General features: G+C 39.6%; 2 protein-coding genes across 4 annotated transcripts in view; one reads left to right on the top strand and one right to left on the bottom strand.

The window, feature by feature from the left end:
• The first annotated feature begins 3,850 nt into the window (after positions 1–3,850).
• LOC122995372 (spermatogenesis-associated protein 22) lies at positions 3,851–7,434 on the top strand. Of its 3 annotated transcripts, none has more exons than XM_044370580.1 (8): positions 3,851–3,955; positions 4,241–4,400; positions 4,799–4,936; positions 5,325–5,511; positions 5,700–6,069; positions 6,186–6,309; positions 6,401–6,498; positions 6,914–7,434. In XM_044370580.1, exons 2-8 carry the CDS (start codon positions 4,361–4,363, stop codon positions 7,103–7,105), a joined length of 1,149 nt encoding a protein of 382 aa, XP_044226515.1. In that variant the 5' UTR covers positions 3,851–3,955; positions 4,241–4,360; the 3' UTR covers positions 7,106–7,434. The 3 variants fall into 3 exon arrangements, with proteins under 3 accessions (XP_044226515.1, XP_044226513.1, XP_044226514.1); XM_044370578.1 differs by having other exon boundaries at positions 3,894–3,966; positions 6,189–6,309; XM_044370579.1 differs by having other exon boundaries at positions 3,895–3,966.
• Positions 7,435–8,206: 772 nt separating this feature from the next.
• Positions 8,207–19,235, bottom strand: part of LOC122995351 (transmembrane protein 211) — a 95,461-nt gene continuing 84,432 nt past the window's right edge. Inside the window, exon 3 of the mRNA XM_044370523.1 lies at positions 8,207–10,776. Coding sequence (XP_044226458.1) covers positions 10,550–10,776 — 227 coding nt within the window. The 3' untranslated portion in view covers positions 8,207–10,549. The remainder of the gene's footprint in view (positions 10,777–19,235) is intronic.

Below are 19,235 nucleotides of genomic sequence, written 5' to 3'. Positions count from 1 at the left end.
CCCGTTCATACTAGCCATAATGCACTTACAATGTAATAGATAGGGTCCAGAATCCACAAGCCTCCTTCTGTGAATTTTTTCTAAAGCTAATATTCCAGCCATTCATATTAGTCAAATCAACTAGATATCTTTCAATATTACAGTCTTTTTAATGCCATAGTCCCTCTTTTTGTTATTATACTTCCACCGCAGATCAACAGGGAAACACAAAGAGGGAATTTGGTGCCAAATACACTAAATGTGGCAGATATTCACTTGATATGACAAACTTAGACTGCTGAAGCCTCATACAAGCTTCAGATCAACTTTTGAATACATTTTTGCGTAGAATAACTGTGGACACTGTGGATTTTGGCCCCCATTACTTACATTTAAAGCACGTTTGAAGAAGATCTTTTAATAGCCAGTATGAACAGGAGGAATGATTACAGCGAGGAAAACCTCTTTCACTGTTCATATGGACACCTGACTGTTGTTTTAAGACAGACTTGAAACATTGTGAACCATTCATTTAAGCCATTGGTGCTTAATGGAAGAGTTATGTTGACTGAAGCCAGTCATTTCTCGGCAGAATGTTAACACAAATAATATAATACATCCATTAGTGAAACCTATAAATTTTATGCAGTGTATGTGGTTTTATGGAAATACATTAAGCCATACTGTGTCATTATGTATTTAATACTTATTCATTATTCATAGGCTGTGTTATTGTAAGGTTTCTTTTGCTAAATGAGATGTAAATCTGACTGGGAAACAGAAAATTTGAACCCCATGTAGACAATGTTCTGGTCATAATCTCATTTTGTATACTGAGACAAAGTAACATCCGATTATGTGCAGACATAAAGTGTAAACAGGTTTCAATTACCTAAGAGTCAATTGTGACTCAGTAACTGAATAATTGGTTTTCTACTCCACATGAGAGATAAAAGAGATTCAGAGAAGACAGGTGCTGCTGAGATGACAGAGGATAGCAAGGAGTGACTGAAATGGTTATTTTTTTCTCACCTAAAATAACATCTAATAACTACACAAGTTGTTTGCTGATCAATAGTTTCTCAGAGGCAAAGGATGTAGTGGAGGCCATCCTGAATAGACCATTCATGCTGCTGTTGCCATGGATTCCTAGACCGAGGACACACAAGACAGAGAAGCGATGTGTGTCAGGACCAATGAGTGTCCTCTGGACTCTCAGCGAGCCTCAGGCTTTGTGCAAAAGGAAGGGCAGCACTGGTAGCTCTGTAGCCTTTGCCCTTCTGTTTTCTTATAAACCTTTGAACAAGATGTCATCTGTTCACTGTAGTTCATCCACTGAAACACCATGAGGAGTCAGAAGCCCACAGATGAGCAGAGCATTTCAACCACACGTAAACTTATATAAATAAGATGAAGTTCAGAAAAATGTAATTGCTCCTCTGCAGATATTCACCATTAGCACACTCCAGGTATTTGATAAGGATTAAGGCACAGTTGGGAGCTCTGTGTCTTTCTTGTGGCTTGAGGATCCCATCAGGGAGGACTGAGAGGGACTGACACTTGCATTTTTGGACATTGGATACCTTTTATGGGTCCTGTTTTGCAGGTCAGGTTCATATTGGGATGGTAATGCCACAACTATTAGAATCCTAACAATATTTTTTTCTGTGTGCAAAATTAAACTTAGCAAAAGACTGAGAAAGTGCTCATACTCTTCGATCTTGTTCCCAGTTCTTCTTTAATTCTACATGGATATGACAACGTCTCAACCACTAATGGTCTTCCCCAGGTAAAGGTGAGGGTGTGAACACACACTTGTATATAAAAAGGTGACCTGTGATGACACGTCATCAGTGAACTGGATAACTGATTATATACCTGTGAGGGCAATATGTCTTATTATTTTATTATCATCACTGGAGTGGTGATGCAGCACACATATGAATATCACATCAGCATTGCATTAGAAGTAACCTACTGGATTAGAGAGCCTACACAGAAAAAGACGTACCTACATTTCAAAAGTAATAGGCTAAAGCAAACTTAAAGATCCCCTCTTGACATGTTTTATAATGTATATAAAATACTCTACAGTGAATAATAATTCATGTCTGATATGTTTTTTCCACAAAAAAAGTTCAGTTATCTTGTTAAAATCCTTAAAATGACATCTACTCCTTCTCCCTCATTAAAATCATTAAATCCAGAATCTATAAATATGCAAATATTTTTCATTTCAGAAGTTTAACTGTTGGACACAAGATGTCTCTTACTTCACTGTAAAGTCCATTCTCAGTGTTTGTGCACTGGGGGCTTCAAGTGTTTGCATCACACTTGCGTAAGTTGAATATTGGACCAGGATTGGCTCCAAACTGGTTTTGATATCACAAAGGCTCGTGCTCGCAGGCCTGCCGCTTAAAATTGGATTTTCGGTGAGCACAGAGAAACTTTCCACTTTCAGCAGATTAATGTGAAAACAGCCTTCTAGTGTCAAACTTTTCACATACTTCATTCTGCACAGTGAAGCTCAAACATCCAACTGTAGGAACAAGAAGAAAAACACATTTTTGAGTGAAGGGGGACTTTAACTCAAATTTTAAAATTATTAAGGAGATGTATAATCAGTGCACTAGACATGCTACTGAGGCCACTCAGAGTTACCTCTGATATTTTCTTTTTCTGTGTATGTGTATGCATCCAATGCAGTACTTGTAATGCAATGTTAATGTGATATTCATGTTTTTTTTGTGTGACTACACCAGTTGGGATGGTGTGAGTTTTAGGAAAGAGTGTTGACGTCATGTCAGCAAAAGATTGTGGTGAATGCACACGATTTGATGCATACAATAACATCAATATTTTATTTTTTATTTTATTTCATTTGCACAGACATAAGACTGCATAAAATCCAGATAATAAAGATAAAATATGTGACAGGAGAGGTCAAAAAGCCACAGGCTTATACAACGGACCTCTCATCAACAAACAAACAATAACAAAAAAAGAAAAATAAAATAAATCAAAAAACTAAGCTAATGTAAAGGGTTAAATATGCAGAGTGTAAAAGGTTAAAAATGTATATACAGGAATTAAAAATGGCATAAAAAAGATGTTAAAAAGTCATTGGGACTATCGTACAGTTCATTGCAAAAATAATGAGTTACATGTGTTTAAAAATAGACACCCCTATATTTTTTATTTTATTTTATTGTGTCAAATTGTAATTAAACTCCACATTTCATTGTACTCTACTTGTTACCGTGTCAGTGCGATGCTTAAACAGGTCGCTAGAGGGCGCTTAGCGCTTGGGAGGAACCTAAAACCCCGTAGAGGAAAGCACTGCAGAATAAATCCTGCAGTCGAGCTGAACCATAGTCTATGAGCTGAACGCAAACTAAAGTTGTCTGCCTCTTTGTTTTACATAAAGCTGCAGGGTGTATGAACACACCCCTCCTGACACCCACCAGGCCAGGGGGGCAACACTAACATAATTTAGGAAAATACAACAATAAATAAATGACAACAAGAAGCACACAAAATGAACATAAAATCTAACCAATCAGTGGACAGCAATCCAATAAAAACAAATAAATACATGAGAAACAAAATATATATATATGTCAAGAAATAATTAGACATCATGAATTAAATGTGATGACAATTTCCTTTTAAATTTTCTAAAGATCAGGAGCTCTTGATAAGATATGATACCTGTACACCACGATATCTGAGGGAGTACTATATATCAATATCGATGACATGTGTCTAGCATACTTCCCCCCTCCTTTTCACAGCTGCACCACAAACAAGCGCTGTGGGTTATTAAAAAAATAAATAAATAAATAATTGTTATTATCGACCTAAATCCCCTTTGAGTTGTAAGTAGGATCCCCGAGCTTACTGGGGAGACCTGAACGCAGCATCCGTCACCAGTGACTTTTGGCGCGAGTCGGTCTCCTCGGTGCTGCAGTGGAAAGTAAATTTCTGGTACAATTGTTGTAACTTTTGTGAACTTTCCGTAGCAAAAATGGTTACTAACTAATGTACAATGCTCAAAGAAAACAAATCGGTTCACTACACATCGTAAAATCGTTCGTCGATAGTAAAAACTGTTATTAATTGTAACTTAGCTGTAAATAACAGCTGTAATAGTAGGTTAGCTCCTAGCTAAATTAGCTGTCTGAATATTTAGCCCAAGTTAGTTATTTAACTTGTCGAGTCTGTCTAACTGAGTTAACCTACCACTGTTTTCACTTTTTAGAACCAAGTGAGTGACCAACACTAACCAGGACATCAGTTATAAGGTCTTTCCCCTATTTTATTTGGTGAATTTCTTCATATAGCTAATACAAACCACAGCTGTTTTTTCTGAGCAACCATAATGAGGAGACAAGAAAACCAGCCAGCCAGGCCCACAGCAGGTTTGTAAAATCTTATTTCACAATCCACAGGCTAGTATCTGTTTCCTCATCTTAATCGGTTTGGAAATGAAATAGCCTACTATTCATTATAGTGAGTAGTATGAGTCTGGTGATTATCAGAAGTCAAATTAGTTTTGATTTCTGAAAGGTCCTGTCATCATAATGGCATATGGATAAAAATGTTTAAAATGCAGCTGTGCTTCCTCTAGGGTGTATTTTTAAGATACAATTTAAGTATAATGAGTGAAGTCAATTTTAATATGTTTGATAATATTTTAAATATATCGGTATGTTTATAGAATCATCAAGTAGTAGTAGAGTATTTTATTACCTGGCATAATGTACTGAGAAATCTGATATGTTCAGATATGTTTCCTCTGCTGTTTCCTCTCCATCAGGCTGCCTCTCTGTGCCGCTGTTTAACCAGAAGAAAAGAAACAGAGTTCCTTTGACATCAGCTCCGTCCGAGAATGAATTCTTTTCCCACACTGAATACATGGCAAGCACCAGCTCGGCTACATCTCACAGCACATCAGGTGAAGTATTCAGTCAGGCTCTTTTAGATTCTACTGTATTTCAGTCACTAGGTGTCAGCACACCCAAATAAAAATATAAATCCACTTTAAATAACAAGTGGTCTTAATCATTACCTGAGATGTTTTTTCTCTGTACCAGTAAAGATGTTTGACCCTCAACAGTGTGGCTTATACAGGGCATTTAAATGTGTTAAAGAAATGAAATCCTTGCTTTCAAATGTTGTTCAAAGTCTGACTGTTGAATCACACATTTGAGAACATTTTCCTTAAAATAAAGAACAATATTGTAAACAGTCTCCCCATGAAGTAAGCTAACAATTCACAGCTATGGGAAGAGGAGGCTGCTATTTCTGTGGAAATTTTCATCTGAGAATGTACCTTTTCTCAGGTCCCTATGGATGTTATCAGGCCTCAGGTCCCTCTTCTGGTGCTCCTCGAAGTCACCAGTGGAACAGACAGGTTATCCCACAATCTACTCAGCCTCAGCAGTATGGTAGTAGACCTGCTCCTGGACTTGCTCCTACAATGAGAGCCTGTGCACCCATACCACATCCGTACAAAGTTGGAAACACAAGGTATGATTTATTGATCTTCTGACCATTAGCAAGGTAGTCAGTGAATTGACTTATTTGTCATGATACATTAAAAAACAAAAAAATGCTGAACAACCCAAAATACTTTTGACAAAATAAGATCCACAAGCTGTTTAAGTTGGACTGTTTTTTTATATTTTGATTGAAAGTAGGTTTATTTTCATTTTCAGCTCTAAGATGGGACAGCCCAACAACCCAGTGAGACAACAGGATTCCAGCTCCAGTGTTAATTTCAGACAGAACAAATATCAAACACCCCTCAGCAGTGAGAGTGCACAAAACAAGCAAACACCCCTTACTGGGTTCTCTCAGATGGGTCAGCAGTCATCTTACAAACCGCCTAATCTCACACATCAGTATTCCCAGCAGTCTAGATCTCTGCCTCATCATGTCCCACCACCCAGCGGGCCCTCTGCTCACACAGTGCAGCCACAACACCACTCCTGGAAATTTACAAATAGCTTTGGGCCACAGAATACCCCCTTTGAGGGAAAAAGGAGCACAAATCAACCTCAGACTCCACGACACACTCAAACTCAGGTAGAAAAATATATAGAAAATATGTAATAATACACAGAAATGTCTAATTTCCCAGTAATGTTTCACTGTAGCATTAATGACAAGTGCAGCATTTGAATTTTTTTCCCTGTATTCAGCAGGTAACATTTCCAATGAAGCCGGCCATTGAGAACTCACTGAGGATCCTGACTGCGGTTATCAATGGCATGAGACACTGGAGCCAATTTAAAGACAAAGTCCCATGCTTATTTGAGATATTTGGTCAGCTGATTTGGAGTTACTGCTGTCTTTGTTATGCACACTTTAGTGTTTTTAAACACTATTAATCTGGCATCCTGTGCTCTTTTGTCAGCTACTCTAGACTCTGCAGTCACACTGGCCCACCACGGAGCCAAGAACTTCCTCATGAGAGATGGGAAGGAGGTTGTGCAGTGTATCTTTTATGAAAATGTGAGTTGGGAATAAACACTTTCTCTTAAGAAGTAAATACAAACGAATGTTTCTTGAGTTTATCATAGGAGAATGTCAAATTACTCATATTAACTTGCTTTGAGTCTTCTCAGCTTCAGTCAGATAAAAATAAATTAAAATTGCTTAGTATTATCCAGGCTTGGTATTATTAAAATGTACTTTTTTTGTATAGTCACCTGTAAGTAAGTATACTACCAAGTAAACCTGTTAACATGAACATGATATCACCATCATAAATATCCTTGGTTTGAATATATATAATCAAACTCAAAATCTTGAGGATTTACTGAATACTTTTAAAACTGGCAAGGAAATTTTCAAAGTATTGGCATTACAAAAAATAGAACTGGAATCTGTCTTGACTTAATCTTAATTTCTGCCTCTTGTCCAACAGGAGCAGGAATTGCCCCGTCTCATCCGTGGTCAAATTCATCGCTGTGTGGGTAACTATGACCGTAGCAGAGATGTCCTGATGTGTGTGTCCGTCAGACCCGGCCTGCCTTCAGAGCTCAGGAACGCCCAGGAGGCTGTCAAAGCCTGCGATGCTGAAATGAGGGCCCTGGTCAAATCACTCAGTGAAGTCTGAGCATGAATAGATATCTTGAGCAGTGCGAGACTGATTGGAAGAATGTACACTAGTATTTGATGAGGGTTCAATTAGGGTTCATGGGAGCCAAGTCAAGTGCTATACAGTAAAAGATAATTCTTGTTATGAGTAAAAGTGGTTTTAAAAGCATTTTCAAGCATTTTCAAGGTATTAGTATAGTTTTTACCTGTAACCTGCTGTTGCCATGAGTTTGTTGTATGCAAACAAAATTAATTTGTTCTTAAACAGTTTAATTCTCTTGCATGTTCTGGTGTAGATATTCTTGTATTTATTTGTGAAACAAATATAAAAATAATTGTTTAATTTAACCGAAACTTTAACCAAAAGTAAAGCCTCTCTTTTTGTAATTCATGAAATATTTTTATTACAAAGAAAATTCACAGAACAGCAAACATTGTTTAGAGGTTAGTTCAGGTAAAGCAAACACGATGAGGTAATATCTCAAAATATATCTTTGAAAAACGGGGCAGTTAAGAATAACATGTGATATCAAGTACAGTTAGTTTATTTACAGTCAAACATCACAATGGAAAAACAATAATTCTACTCTACCAAAACAGTTTCACCAGTGCTGAGACTTTACACACAATGGTTCAACAAATAGGGGAATAAGTCCAGTGCAATCACGCCAGTCATTCCCACAGTCAAGCACAGTATGAGGTCCAATACAATACCAACATTTCTTTCCTGACCTTCTTCCAAAAATGAAAACATAATCACGGAAATTTTCTTAAAGGTATACTATGCAGGATTTGTCGGTTGGTGTTTGTCAACACAGCATTCAAAGTTGGCCCCTCCTCCCCGGCTCGAGCGAGTGAGAGAGAGAGCAGCAGTGGTCGAGCAAGCTAGAGAGCGAATGAAAAGAGCGAGCGGTGCTGGCGAGAACAAAGCCATGAATCAGATAAATAAAATGTTGTTTTCTGATTGTTTCACAGCGGTTACGTTGTAAAGCACAAATAAACAACCCTGCAGGAAGGTGCCATGTTGCCGGATTTTGTGTGAATGCAGAGCTTCATCCTGTCCGCTGTGGCCTTTCTGCTCTGCATGTGTGTAGCTCAGCCCCGCCCTCAGTCAAGCAGACACACAGATCTGCAGCTCTTTATACATCCACGACACAGAGACAGAGAGCAGAGTGGAGCACAGGAGCAACGGAGACGGCGATGTTACTTGGTTGCTACACTACCAGTCCCAACCTCACACCCTGCGTGCTATTATTGGCTACACACCCACTGCCCAAGGGTTGATGCCCAGAAGCGTCCAGAACACAGCAAATAATTAAAAAAATACGGGCAGAGGGCAGAGTCTCTGTAGATAAATACTCCACCACACACCTCTAGTGCGTCATAAGTGATGATTGTGAGGGAGTCTATACATTGTTTTTTAAGAAAATCCTGCATAGTATACCTTTAATGTCAGGATATGTCATTATGGGAGCCCAAACTTGGGAAGTATTTAAAGTTTAACCCATTAGCAGAATCCAACCCATTAAACACTAATACGCACATAAACACCCACTAGAAAAGGGAGTCTAGCTTGATGAAATTGGCAGTGTACGGGAACAGTAAGTGGAGAAGTAGACATTTTGTCCTTGGAACATGGCAGGGATGGTGCCAGCGCTTAAAAGGAGAAGTGGGGTGACAAAACACACACCAACACATTAGCTTATTTGAGGAGCTAATTATTTTCAGCCACATTTTACACATGATGTGAATAATGTGTCAGCTCAGCACAGATAACTAAAGGCAAAGTTCAATTTGTACAGCTCCCTCCTCTACCACTCAAATTCAAAATCACATAAGACAAGGATGCCAGGAATTAATCTGTTAGCTGCATGTCACAACCTTTTGATATAGCAATTCAAGTGATTTTCCTCTTCTAGTTAATTGCCAAAAATGTCTCAGGGCATAATTGAACACAAGTACATTGCTTTCCTTTTTTCCCTTCTGTCTGCCATTGCCTCCAAGGATTACAAGACATCATCTTTTCTTCTTCCAGAACATTTACTCAAGTTAATGAGATCATACTGCATCAAGTACAGGAGAAACACTTTACCACTGAGAGGACAAAATATAATTAAAAAAACACTTCATACAACAGGATCCACATTTTTCAGCAGAAAAAGATGATAACTTGATAATCGTATTAAACAGTTGTCTTAGTTATGTTAAAAGGCACAAGTTGGTCAGATCACATTAAAATCTACATCAATTGTTCTACCATTAACAAAGTCCATCTTATCATGCATTTTTGACTAAATTCCTACATCTCCCTGCCTTTTGCAATCATTTTTGTCCTGAATTGAGTGTTTAGTATTGTGTGTTGTAGACAGAAATTAGCGAGTTACATTACACAAGGAATTCTGGGGAAAAGGTTGACAAAAGGATGCAGTATCCCAACATTAAATTTTTGACAACACTGCTTTGAAACCACTACTTATTGTTATGATTCACGTCCTTGTTTGGAGAAGAGAAAAATTTCCATTTGTCCTCTCGGCAGGTCAGATGCTGTGTCTAGTGTCCTTTTCTTTGTGACAGTAACTGAAAGCACTGTCTTTAAAAGCTAAAACGTCCTCTTGACTCCCACTGGTTCACTGCCTGCTCACAAGACTGAAAGGCAGAAAAGTCTAAACAGCAAAAATCCTTCAAAGCACCAGAGTTCTCTTTTCTGTATTATTTTGAAACCTCAAACCTCAGCTCTGTTAAGTCCAAATCATATGTACAGTCCAAACGCCTCAGCACAATACATTGTCAAAAGATGCAACTCCATCACAGCTCCATTAATCGAGATCCATTAATATCCTCAGTCTTCGACCACGCCAAGTGGCTCTCCCCTTGTGTCTAATGTTCTTCACAATCTCTTAATGAAACATATTATTTGACTGGTCGAGTCGTGTCATACTGCCACATAACCTCATGCTTCCTTCCTCTCTCTTAATGCTGACAACTTCCAGTCTGTTTTGGAATGTTACATATGTTAACTTGTTACCCACAAAAGAAAAGAAGGAAAGAAAACACTTTAATTTTTAGCAAGCACTTGTTATGTTTGCGGTAATTTTCTTGAATCGTGTGAAATGTCCTTTCATCTTCTGACTGCATCTCCAGAACTGACATGAAGAAAACAGATAACTCAAACATGGAAAACTCATGATGGCATGATGATAGATTTGAGGGTTAAAAATATAACCATACAGTATTATTCTTACATGAAACATTTCTTTTAAATGAACTGAATTTGAATTAATTACATAAAAGATGCAGGAAGACAGTGTTTGTTGTTAAGTGTCAGCTTCAGTTTTCACTGAGTGAGGCTTCCCAAACAGCATCACCTTTAAAAAAAACGGGATGCAGGTATCTCTCCATGACATCAAGCCCAGATTAGAGAGAGTGGTCAGGAGGGAAAAAACAAAGACATCATTTCAATGCACTATAACAGAGTGGGCAAAGGGGTGGGAGATAGCTGCTCCTTCGGTGCATATTTGGCGAAAAAGGGCAAGAAGACAGTGAGCATAACTCCAACAATAGCCAGCATGTAGCCCCAGCCGATTTGGCACTCGCCAGCGTAGTAGATGTCAGAGTCTCCACAGAAGGACCTGACCAGTGGGGAGTTCAGGCCAAAGGGGTAGACCAGCAGTCCAGCAGCCATGATGAACACTGTAGAGAAGATACAAGACAAAGTGCATTAGATGGTGTACAATACTGAATATTCATATAGGCTGGTTGTGGAAACATTTAACACAAAATCACAAAATCAAATGTATATATCTATATATACATCAAACTTTTAAAAGGTTATATGTGTAAACCAGCACTTTGTCTCACTTTTTTTAGAGATATGAAGCCCTGCAGAGTTTTGGTTTTATTTTCCCAAGTTTTGAGATATCTGTTTTTGCCTACGCCTGAGTACAATGGAGGTAAATAGAATTTCATGTGTGGTGCTCACAACATTAAAAAGAAATTGTGTCTTCTTTACTCTGGATAAAAAATTGCGTGTTTTTTGTTTGTTTGTTTGTTTGTTTATAATGTAATTTTTTTATTCAATTTGAGTGGACCAACCCTTATGGCTAGATACTGTACTGATGTGCCAACAGAGAGCCACTTGATGGCAGTAGAGGTTTTGCAGAAAGCACTAACAGTCTGACCGAGAGTCAAGGGTGTAATTTAGATGCTTCCCCAGTGTTACAGTTCCCCCATTTGCATTGAGACTTGATGATTTGTTGCCTTGCGTTACATGCATGAAAATAAATCACAACTCAGGTAGTTTTATTAACTCCAACAGTGGCAGAACAATGCTTTTAATATACTGAACAACAAAAGCCGTGATGACCTGTAATTGACAAAACCTTCAAATGTAAAATGATTCACGTTTCCTTAAATCCATTTGTACTCGTCATTTCAAAACTCCAGGGCTCCGTTAAAAAAAAAAAAAAGAAGCTTGCTCTGCGCTTTGCGGCGATCAGCTTTCTCAGACGCTCTCCTCAGCGCCCATACAGCCAGAGAGCAGCTCACTTTTACAAATTGAGTCAAGTCTCCCAACCCATGCTGCCAAGCAGTTATCGACTGCGCTACAGGCTATCATTGCTGCTCTTAGTCATTCTGAGTGCCGGCTGGATTTCCATTACAATGCCAGGTGTCATAGTTGTTTTAGCTTTGGAGAGCTGTGGGGTTACTGGAAAAGCTTTAACTTGTGAAAGCGAGTAGCTCTCTAGAAAACACAACAAACATATCTTTTATTACGTCGTATTGATTTTACGAGATGACGGTTTTCCTACTTTCAAGGGCAGCCGCTTCATGGCTAGTGGAAAACAATGCGTCATGCGAGCGCCTCAGTGCAATAGCTGTACGAGTATCAGATCGATGGTTTGTGTGGGCAGGGGAGGATTGTGCTCGTAGAACAAGGCTGAGGTAGGAAGCTTTCGCTGATGTTCTAGTTGCACACTGGGGGATTTGGAATTGACTGTGAGGCAAAGAAAAGCAGAATGATGAGGAAGAAACAGACAAAGAGGTGTGAATGGGTGAAGGAGTAGTATCTCTAGAGTGTGGTTCGTCTAGCCTCTTGTAGCGTCTCTCTGGAGTTCATTGAGGGTGTAACTCTCAGCAGACCTAACCCCGTGCTCAGCCCTCCCAGCGCTCAGAATGGCTCCATGTTTTATCTGTAGGAGCCCGGCGTCTCAAAGCTCCCTGCCTAATGACACTTTAATGACCTTCTTTATCAAACTATCATTGGATTTTGTGGATGAAACAAAGACACAGGCGCAGGCTTGCAACCCAAACCCACTTCCCTCCTACTGTACACTGAAATGATGGTATATAAAGCAAACTTGGGCCCAAACCTCAAATGGATTAATGATGAACAACATAGCATTACTCCCAAACAATCAATACAGGAATTAAATCCAGGCTGTAGTCTATAACAAGTGTTAGGTAAGCAGGATGAGGGGTGGTTGTCTGGATCAGATAAGCTGCAGTTCGGGCTGACTGGATCTTTGTAAGCCTTTACTGAGAGAAGAATTGAAAAGCTGTAAAATCAACCTCACATCAGACTCAAAACTGATCAATGTATCCTTGACATGCATTTACACGTCTTAATGACTGCCTGTATTACACACTGTACGGGACACATATGCAGAAGAATGAGCTCTATGTTTTGTGACAAAACTTCAATTCAGGCAAGAGAAAAAGTGAAATTGCATTCTAGTTTCCACTTTATGGTGGACAAGCTTCATTTCAACTGGCTCTTACATGGCCTGGTGGTCTAATCCAATGAGGAATGGACAGTGTGATGAAAGAGTCTGACATGACACCACAGTGCCATGCAGGGAGACTGAAGCCTGAAAGTGTTCATTACTTGTGCAACCAGGAGAGCAGCTGCTGAGATCACATGAAAGCAGAAAACTTGCACATTTTGTCAAGAATTACAAAGAACATCTGAGTCACCTCTAACTTGAAAAAGAGAAGAATTACCGAAACCAACCGGGGTAACGGAATCAAAACCAAAGATGTTAAAATCATTGTCAGTACAGCTCTGACTTAACTCGAACAGAGTTGAATTTCTTGGAAGTTTAAAAAGCTGTCCACACAGTAGCCACCAGGTGGTAAAACGCTACGAGTACTTCCATCTTTTATCTCCTAATAGACCCAAGCAGCACAGTTTACTAACCTTCCAACCCTTTATCAACACTCTGCATTTGTAAGAACTCATACAGGGAGGAGAGTCTATTTTGGCCAGACCTTTCTCCAAACGGGAATAAAAGTGAAGAGGTGTGGAGTGAGTGAGTCAGCCCCAATCAGATGAGACTGCTGAGTACCGCTGAGTCCATGAAGCTATCATAATGGCTCAGAGATGAGACGGTGAATAATGGAGTTAGCTGGACACTAATGTGTCCCAGTTTCATTGCAAACTTTTCTCAGAGGGCAAAGGAAGGGGGTTATTATCTTTCAAGGTGTGTGTTTATTCACAGAACAGATGACAAAACAAACAGATGCTTCTCAGATATTTAAAGTCGCTAGCCATTATTGTTTTTAATTAATTTGTGCTTTCTGCATCATACAAAGGTATGAAGCTGAAATGGCAGTTCTGATTAATGCTGTAGTACTACATCCTTTTGAGTTTCTTGAATTGCTTTTTCACCCATGATATTACCATTTAACATACTTAAAATTTTGAAAAAATATCCTTGAAAACTCACTGTGTTTCTTATGACTGACAACTTTTCTGAATGCATACTTCAGCAGCTTTGAGGCACACTCAGACTTTGAGTAAGATATCGATTTGGAAAGGCGAAATAGCCAGAGGCTTCCAAGAGCACCAGATTTCATTGTTCATGAGATTTGGCCCGTTTTCAGGTAGCTACAAGGCTGTGGAGGCCTTTGTGTACGATAATGAATAGTAAATACCTTTATGTGTTTGCTTCTCAATTTTTCTGTAAAGGTTTTTATTGCGTGCATCCGTGGCAAGGGAGGTGGGGGAGAGAAGTGAAATTAAATAAAACAAGAGGAGAAAGCGTTGTACTGCCATTCAAATGCTCAGTGCAGCTTTTACCAACTAAATGAACTAAATTAACCTTGAATCTCTTTCTCAGTGGTGTAGCGAGAAATGGAAAGCTGCTCCCAGAGATGGCGAAACAGGTTCACAGCGGTGAGAATGAGAGACTGAGATTGAATGGGTTTGTGGAGCAGGAAGGTGTGTGATAACCTGGCGTCCAAGTGTGACACTGAATCAATTTCATCACAGGCCTCTTGCTCAGAAAATGGCTTAGGTTCTTACAAAAACCTTGAAAAACACACATCATAAGATTACTCTTGTCATATTTTAATGTGAACGTCTGAGGTCAACGGTGGTCATCCTGGAATCTACTCTTGTCAGAACAAGCCAGAAATCCAATAAACTGCAACCTCTGACATTCACAGACCTTGTACCTATGTAGTATTCCTCAATTTTATTCTTCCCAAGATATTACTAATAAAAATTTCCATTATGTGAGATTCGTGGCTCCTTTTATTACAAGGCTAAGCCTTCTGCTTTGGATCAAACTCTATTGCCAGCCCATGCTGACTCTCATAATTTGGTTAGCAATGGGAAGGGTTGAATTAAACTCATTGGAAATGGGTGGCTCCCCTACTGTATATGCAGCGCTACCTAATTCCTGTTTTGACATGGTGTCATCTGTCTAGTTGCTCCCTCTGGCAAACACTTACATACAGTATATTAAGCGCTCTGATTATTGTCACCCAGGCCCAGATGGAGAGATGCCTGTCTATACAACTACCATGCAGTAAAACCCAGTGTACAGTAGTGTACTGAAGCAGAATGATTCAAAGTCTGAAAAATATAGTATTGTTAAACCTTGGTAAGGATCAGGGTGAAGATTCTGTCAGCAGCAGCTTAATTCACTAACATGCTGCCTTGTGTGTGTTCTTCTATCGAGGAACAGGCTCTTTAAAGTGTTTTATAAAGAGACGTCAGCGAGAGAAAGACACTGAAATAAAAAAAATCAGACAGGACGGGTTACACAATATATATTCAAGCCTTGCAGCCAGCAAGAGCGGACTAGAATATATTAGAAGAGACTAATGCCCTGCTTATCTTCTCTGACCTACATGGCAGACAGACAGTCAGGTGGAGACCACCAGCTCTACTGGGATGAGAGCAGTCAGACGTGTAAATATAAAAACATTAAAAGAAGAAGCGCAGAATCAAACCGGATCTTTGGGTGTTACTTGCATCCTTCTGTGTCACTTTACTCTCACTCCTGAAAGAAACTTCTTATCTGGCTGCGGTCCAAACAGGACATTATCTGCTGCTACTATTCACTTCAAAGACACATGAAAGAGCACACACATTAGACCGTGGCCTTACATAACCACAGACCTGTTTGATGTCACATTACCTCGCATAGCAAAGACATCAACACACCAACTAGAGGGGAAAAAAAACACATTTTTCTTCTCTGCCAAAGCTAACGCCTGCCTTCTTCCAGGTAAAGTTGTAGGCGAATGCACAACAACAACAACAAAATGCGTTTAATAAATCTTGATTTGCCGACACAGCGCTCATTTGTTTCAGTTGCCAGCCATGTTTGTCATTGATGAAATACAGTGACAGGAAACATATGCTGGAAAATGCTGAGAAGTATTGCTTAATTACAGATGCAGGCCCAAAGCTATACATCAGAACTACTGTTTCTCTACGGTGTCTTTCCCCACTATATCCTCTATCATCTTGCCCCCCCCCCTTTTTTTCCACGAGCAAGCATTTTCCCTGAATAGAACAGGTGAGCTGCTCTCTGTCTGGTCCCATGTAGATAATAATAACACAGATGTGATCAGGCAAGCTGATGTAGATGAGGTGCTGATTTACAGCAGCAGCCTGGGGCAGTAAACACATAGCGTGACCCACATACACACACTGTTATATTGTATATACATGGCACATACAAGAGAGCATATATACACACATATACAGCATGTGGCTATCCAGGTAAAGAGGGGCCCCTGTAACGACAGTCGGGGGCCAATGCTTGGCTCAACAGTGGTTTAACAAAGAAATTGAAAGATTAGTGTCTAAACTGCATAATTTAATCACTGTTTGTATTTGCTGGAGATGTGTGTGTGTGTGTGTGTGTGTGTCCCATAGTGAAAGCATAACAAAGGGCAGTGCATAACAGTGGTGTGTCTGTAGGAAAATGGCTTTTCACAGGCTGCACACAAGGAGTATTTCCATTTCCTCCTCTATCTACAGGCGAATGGAGATGGGGAGGGATAATTTCTGTTTCTCTCTCACACAGAGAGCACACACTTTTTCCTCGATCTCCAGTCTGGCAGCATGGAGAAGGAAGCAGAGGCACGGCCAAATCATAGATGCGACTGTGCATTAAGGAGAAACCACAGATAAAGATAAAGGAACAGCAGAAGAATGTGTGAGCACACCTGAGAAGATCACAGACAACGGAGCGTTCCATCTGAAAAACCAACCATCTTTAAAAGGGAATCAGTTGAAATAACAAAGCTGTGGACACAGACCGCAACAGATGGTCCACCAGAGTCTTGTATCTAAATGTGCATCGAGTTTGCTCCATTATTTCGACCCCTCGTGCCCTCAAGGTGAGAAATGATACTGTGGAAGAGGAAAGTTTCTGAGTTGTTGGGAGTTGAGCTGTGCCAGCAATGAATCTCCAGGTAGTCAGCTGGGACCTGGCGGAGCGTGGGCATAAACAGCAGGGACTCCATCCTAATGTGATGAGCTGTGCTCTAGTCTGCACACAGCCATGTTGATAATTAAGCTCAGTGCGCCTCTGGGAAATTATGCTAATGACACTCCGACTACCTAGTACATTTCTCGAAAGGTTGGGCTTAAGGTGATCATGTACACAACGGAAACTAAAACGCATCTTCCTAATAAATGTCTCTGGAAAATATTAAGGACGAGAGAAAAAAAACATTGAATTAAGTGTTTTGGTAGATACATCTGCTCATGTGATGTTCATGTGTTTTTATCTCCATTTTCTTCAAAGACTGTTGTGCAAAAGAAGAATGACAGAGAACTGTAGGATGGGAAATTCCCTTTTGTGGAAAAATGAGATCATACTGAGGTTTACAAGAAGAAAACAGTTGAGAGGGAGGACATAAGAGGCTGCTGAGCTGTCCTGGTCCAACTGGAAAGGACACATCCTCCAGGCAAGGAGTTTTACTAAGGGGAAAAATCTGAAACCGTTAAAATTGAAAGTTATAGTCAATGATGAGGAAATCTAATGATCAGTCAGCTGTGATAAACAATAGCTGTTATGTGTCACCAAATTGTCAAAACTGGACAAAGAAATTCAATTTGTATGGTCCAGTTTTCTTGTTTAATTACAACAAAAAGGTGAAACAAACCAACACTGAGTCTACAAAGCTTGTTTTAGTCTATGTGAAAGCAACTCGTTAAAGAGAAAATCAAACCATTTTCAGTGGAAATGGTCCACTAATGTCAGTGGAGGGAAAAAAACTGTTGACCTTGAGCTCTGCACACAAAAAAAAAGATATAAAAGATTGAGAGAGTAAAGAAAGGGAGAGAAAGAGAAAGTCGACGAAATAAAATACAGTGAGTTGGGAGAGATTAGCAGGGCAATAAAATAGCTTCTGCTATCTTTAGAACGAGCAGGCCTGTCTGTGGACTGGTCAATCAGAGCTCAGTAATAGGTCTGTTTATCACTCAGTCGTTCAGACTGCTCTCCACACACACACACACACACACACACACACACACACACACAAACACACACAGGACTGCATAGGTGGTTAAAGCCCGCAGTACAGAATGCATTTGGGCATGCAGATGTTTTGTTTAGTCTCATAGACTCTTAATTGATTTTGACTCGTACAAGCTTTTTGCATCTGGGAGATTATATTAGATGATTAAGTGAAGCTTTAATGATTGTGGCACTGCAACAACAAAGACAATGACACAGATAAGATACAGAGAACTAAAGATAACACAACAGTTAAGTATGAGAGCATATTGTGAATACTCTCCACAGATAAAGAAATATAGGCTAGGCGGTGTTGTAAACAGATTGCAGATTAATTTTAAAAATATACTTGATTTATTGCTGAGTTAGATGAGAGGATTGGTACCCCTCTCAGTGGTATCAATCCTCTCATCTAAGTAAAGCAAATAAGTGTATTTCACCAAATTTTTTCCTTTAAAAAGGTGGGTTCATCCAAGTCACAAATAACACTCACTGACAGTGAGGTGTGTGGATTATTTTGAGTAACAGGGATAAGGAGATATTGCAGCTCAATTTTTCAACAAGATGATGTCATAAATACCAATTGTTGACTAAGGCTAAAAGAAGAAGATAAGATAATATGCAGATCAGCAAAAGAAAGCAAAACAAAGAAACAACAAAAGAATGACAGAATTACAAAAAGATGGACACCATTTTCACAGCCTCATAAGATGACTTTATGTGTGCATGCTGAGCCATCTAAACCCACGATTATGACTGTGAATCTCCATCCTGGGAGCACTGTAGCGATGACACATGAATCTCACACGCTGCATCCAATCTATCATCTTAATTACTTCCATTTCCATATCGCCATCTATTTTTTTTAATTTTTTTTTTTTTATGTTGTAAATTAATTTACACCTCAGACAAATTGCTTGTCCTTGACTTCCTTATCCCTTATGAGGCAGCCCACAGCGAGCATGGGGTTGTGTCAGTGTACAACCTAACCAAACCTAATCTGTCGCTCAATCCATCCAACCCACCGTGCAGATTGAATTAGCATGGGAGACAAAGTACCTCACATGCATGGATGGGAATATAAATAATAATAATACTGGAAAGAAAGTGCCGATTAGATTGAAGACATCAATCAACTGTGAAGAGTTGCTTTTGCCGCGACGATAGTGTGTCGTGTGAGGAAACAGTCCATGGTTTGGACGGAAACAACGGTTTATCTGACGAAACTTGAAGGTCTGCTCTCGTGCTGCATGTGGACGGCTGCAAAAGGTGATGTCTGTGTGTGTGTGTGTTTGTGTGTGTACGGCCGTGTGTCTGACATTAACCCCATGATTGTGTTGACAGCCTTTGGCCCTGAGGCTAAACCCCTTAAGCCAGACGTCT

Source organism: Thunnus albacares, chromosome 13 (genome assembly GCF_914725855.1).
Source record: "Thunnus albacares chromosome 13, fThuAlb1.1, whole genome shotgun sequence".
NCBI classification, from domain to species: Eukaryota; Metazoa; Chordata; class Actinopteri; order Scombriformes; family Scombridae; genus Thunnus; species Thunnus albacares.
The sequence above is the reverse complement of the archived record's forward strand: the minus strand, read 5'-3'. Positions and strand labels throughout refer to the sequence as shown.

Excerpts from the sequence above, each read along its gene's own strand:
- LOC122995372 (XM_044370580.1), top strand. The coding sequence starts at position 4,361 with ATGAGGAGACAAGAAAACCAGCCAGCCAGGCCCACAGCAG. Across the intron at positions 6,070-6,185 it reads CACGACACACTCAAACTCAG|CAGGTAACATTTCCAATGAA; the intron begins GTAGAAAAATAT and ends CCCTGTATTCAG. Across the intron at positions 6,310-6,400 it reads ATGCTTATTTGAGATATTTG|CTACTCTAGACTCTGCAGTC; the intron begins GTCAGCTGATTT and ends CTCTTTTGTCAG.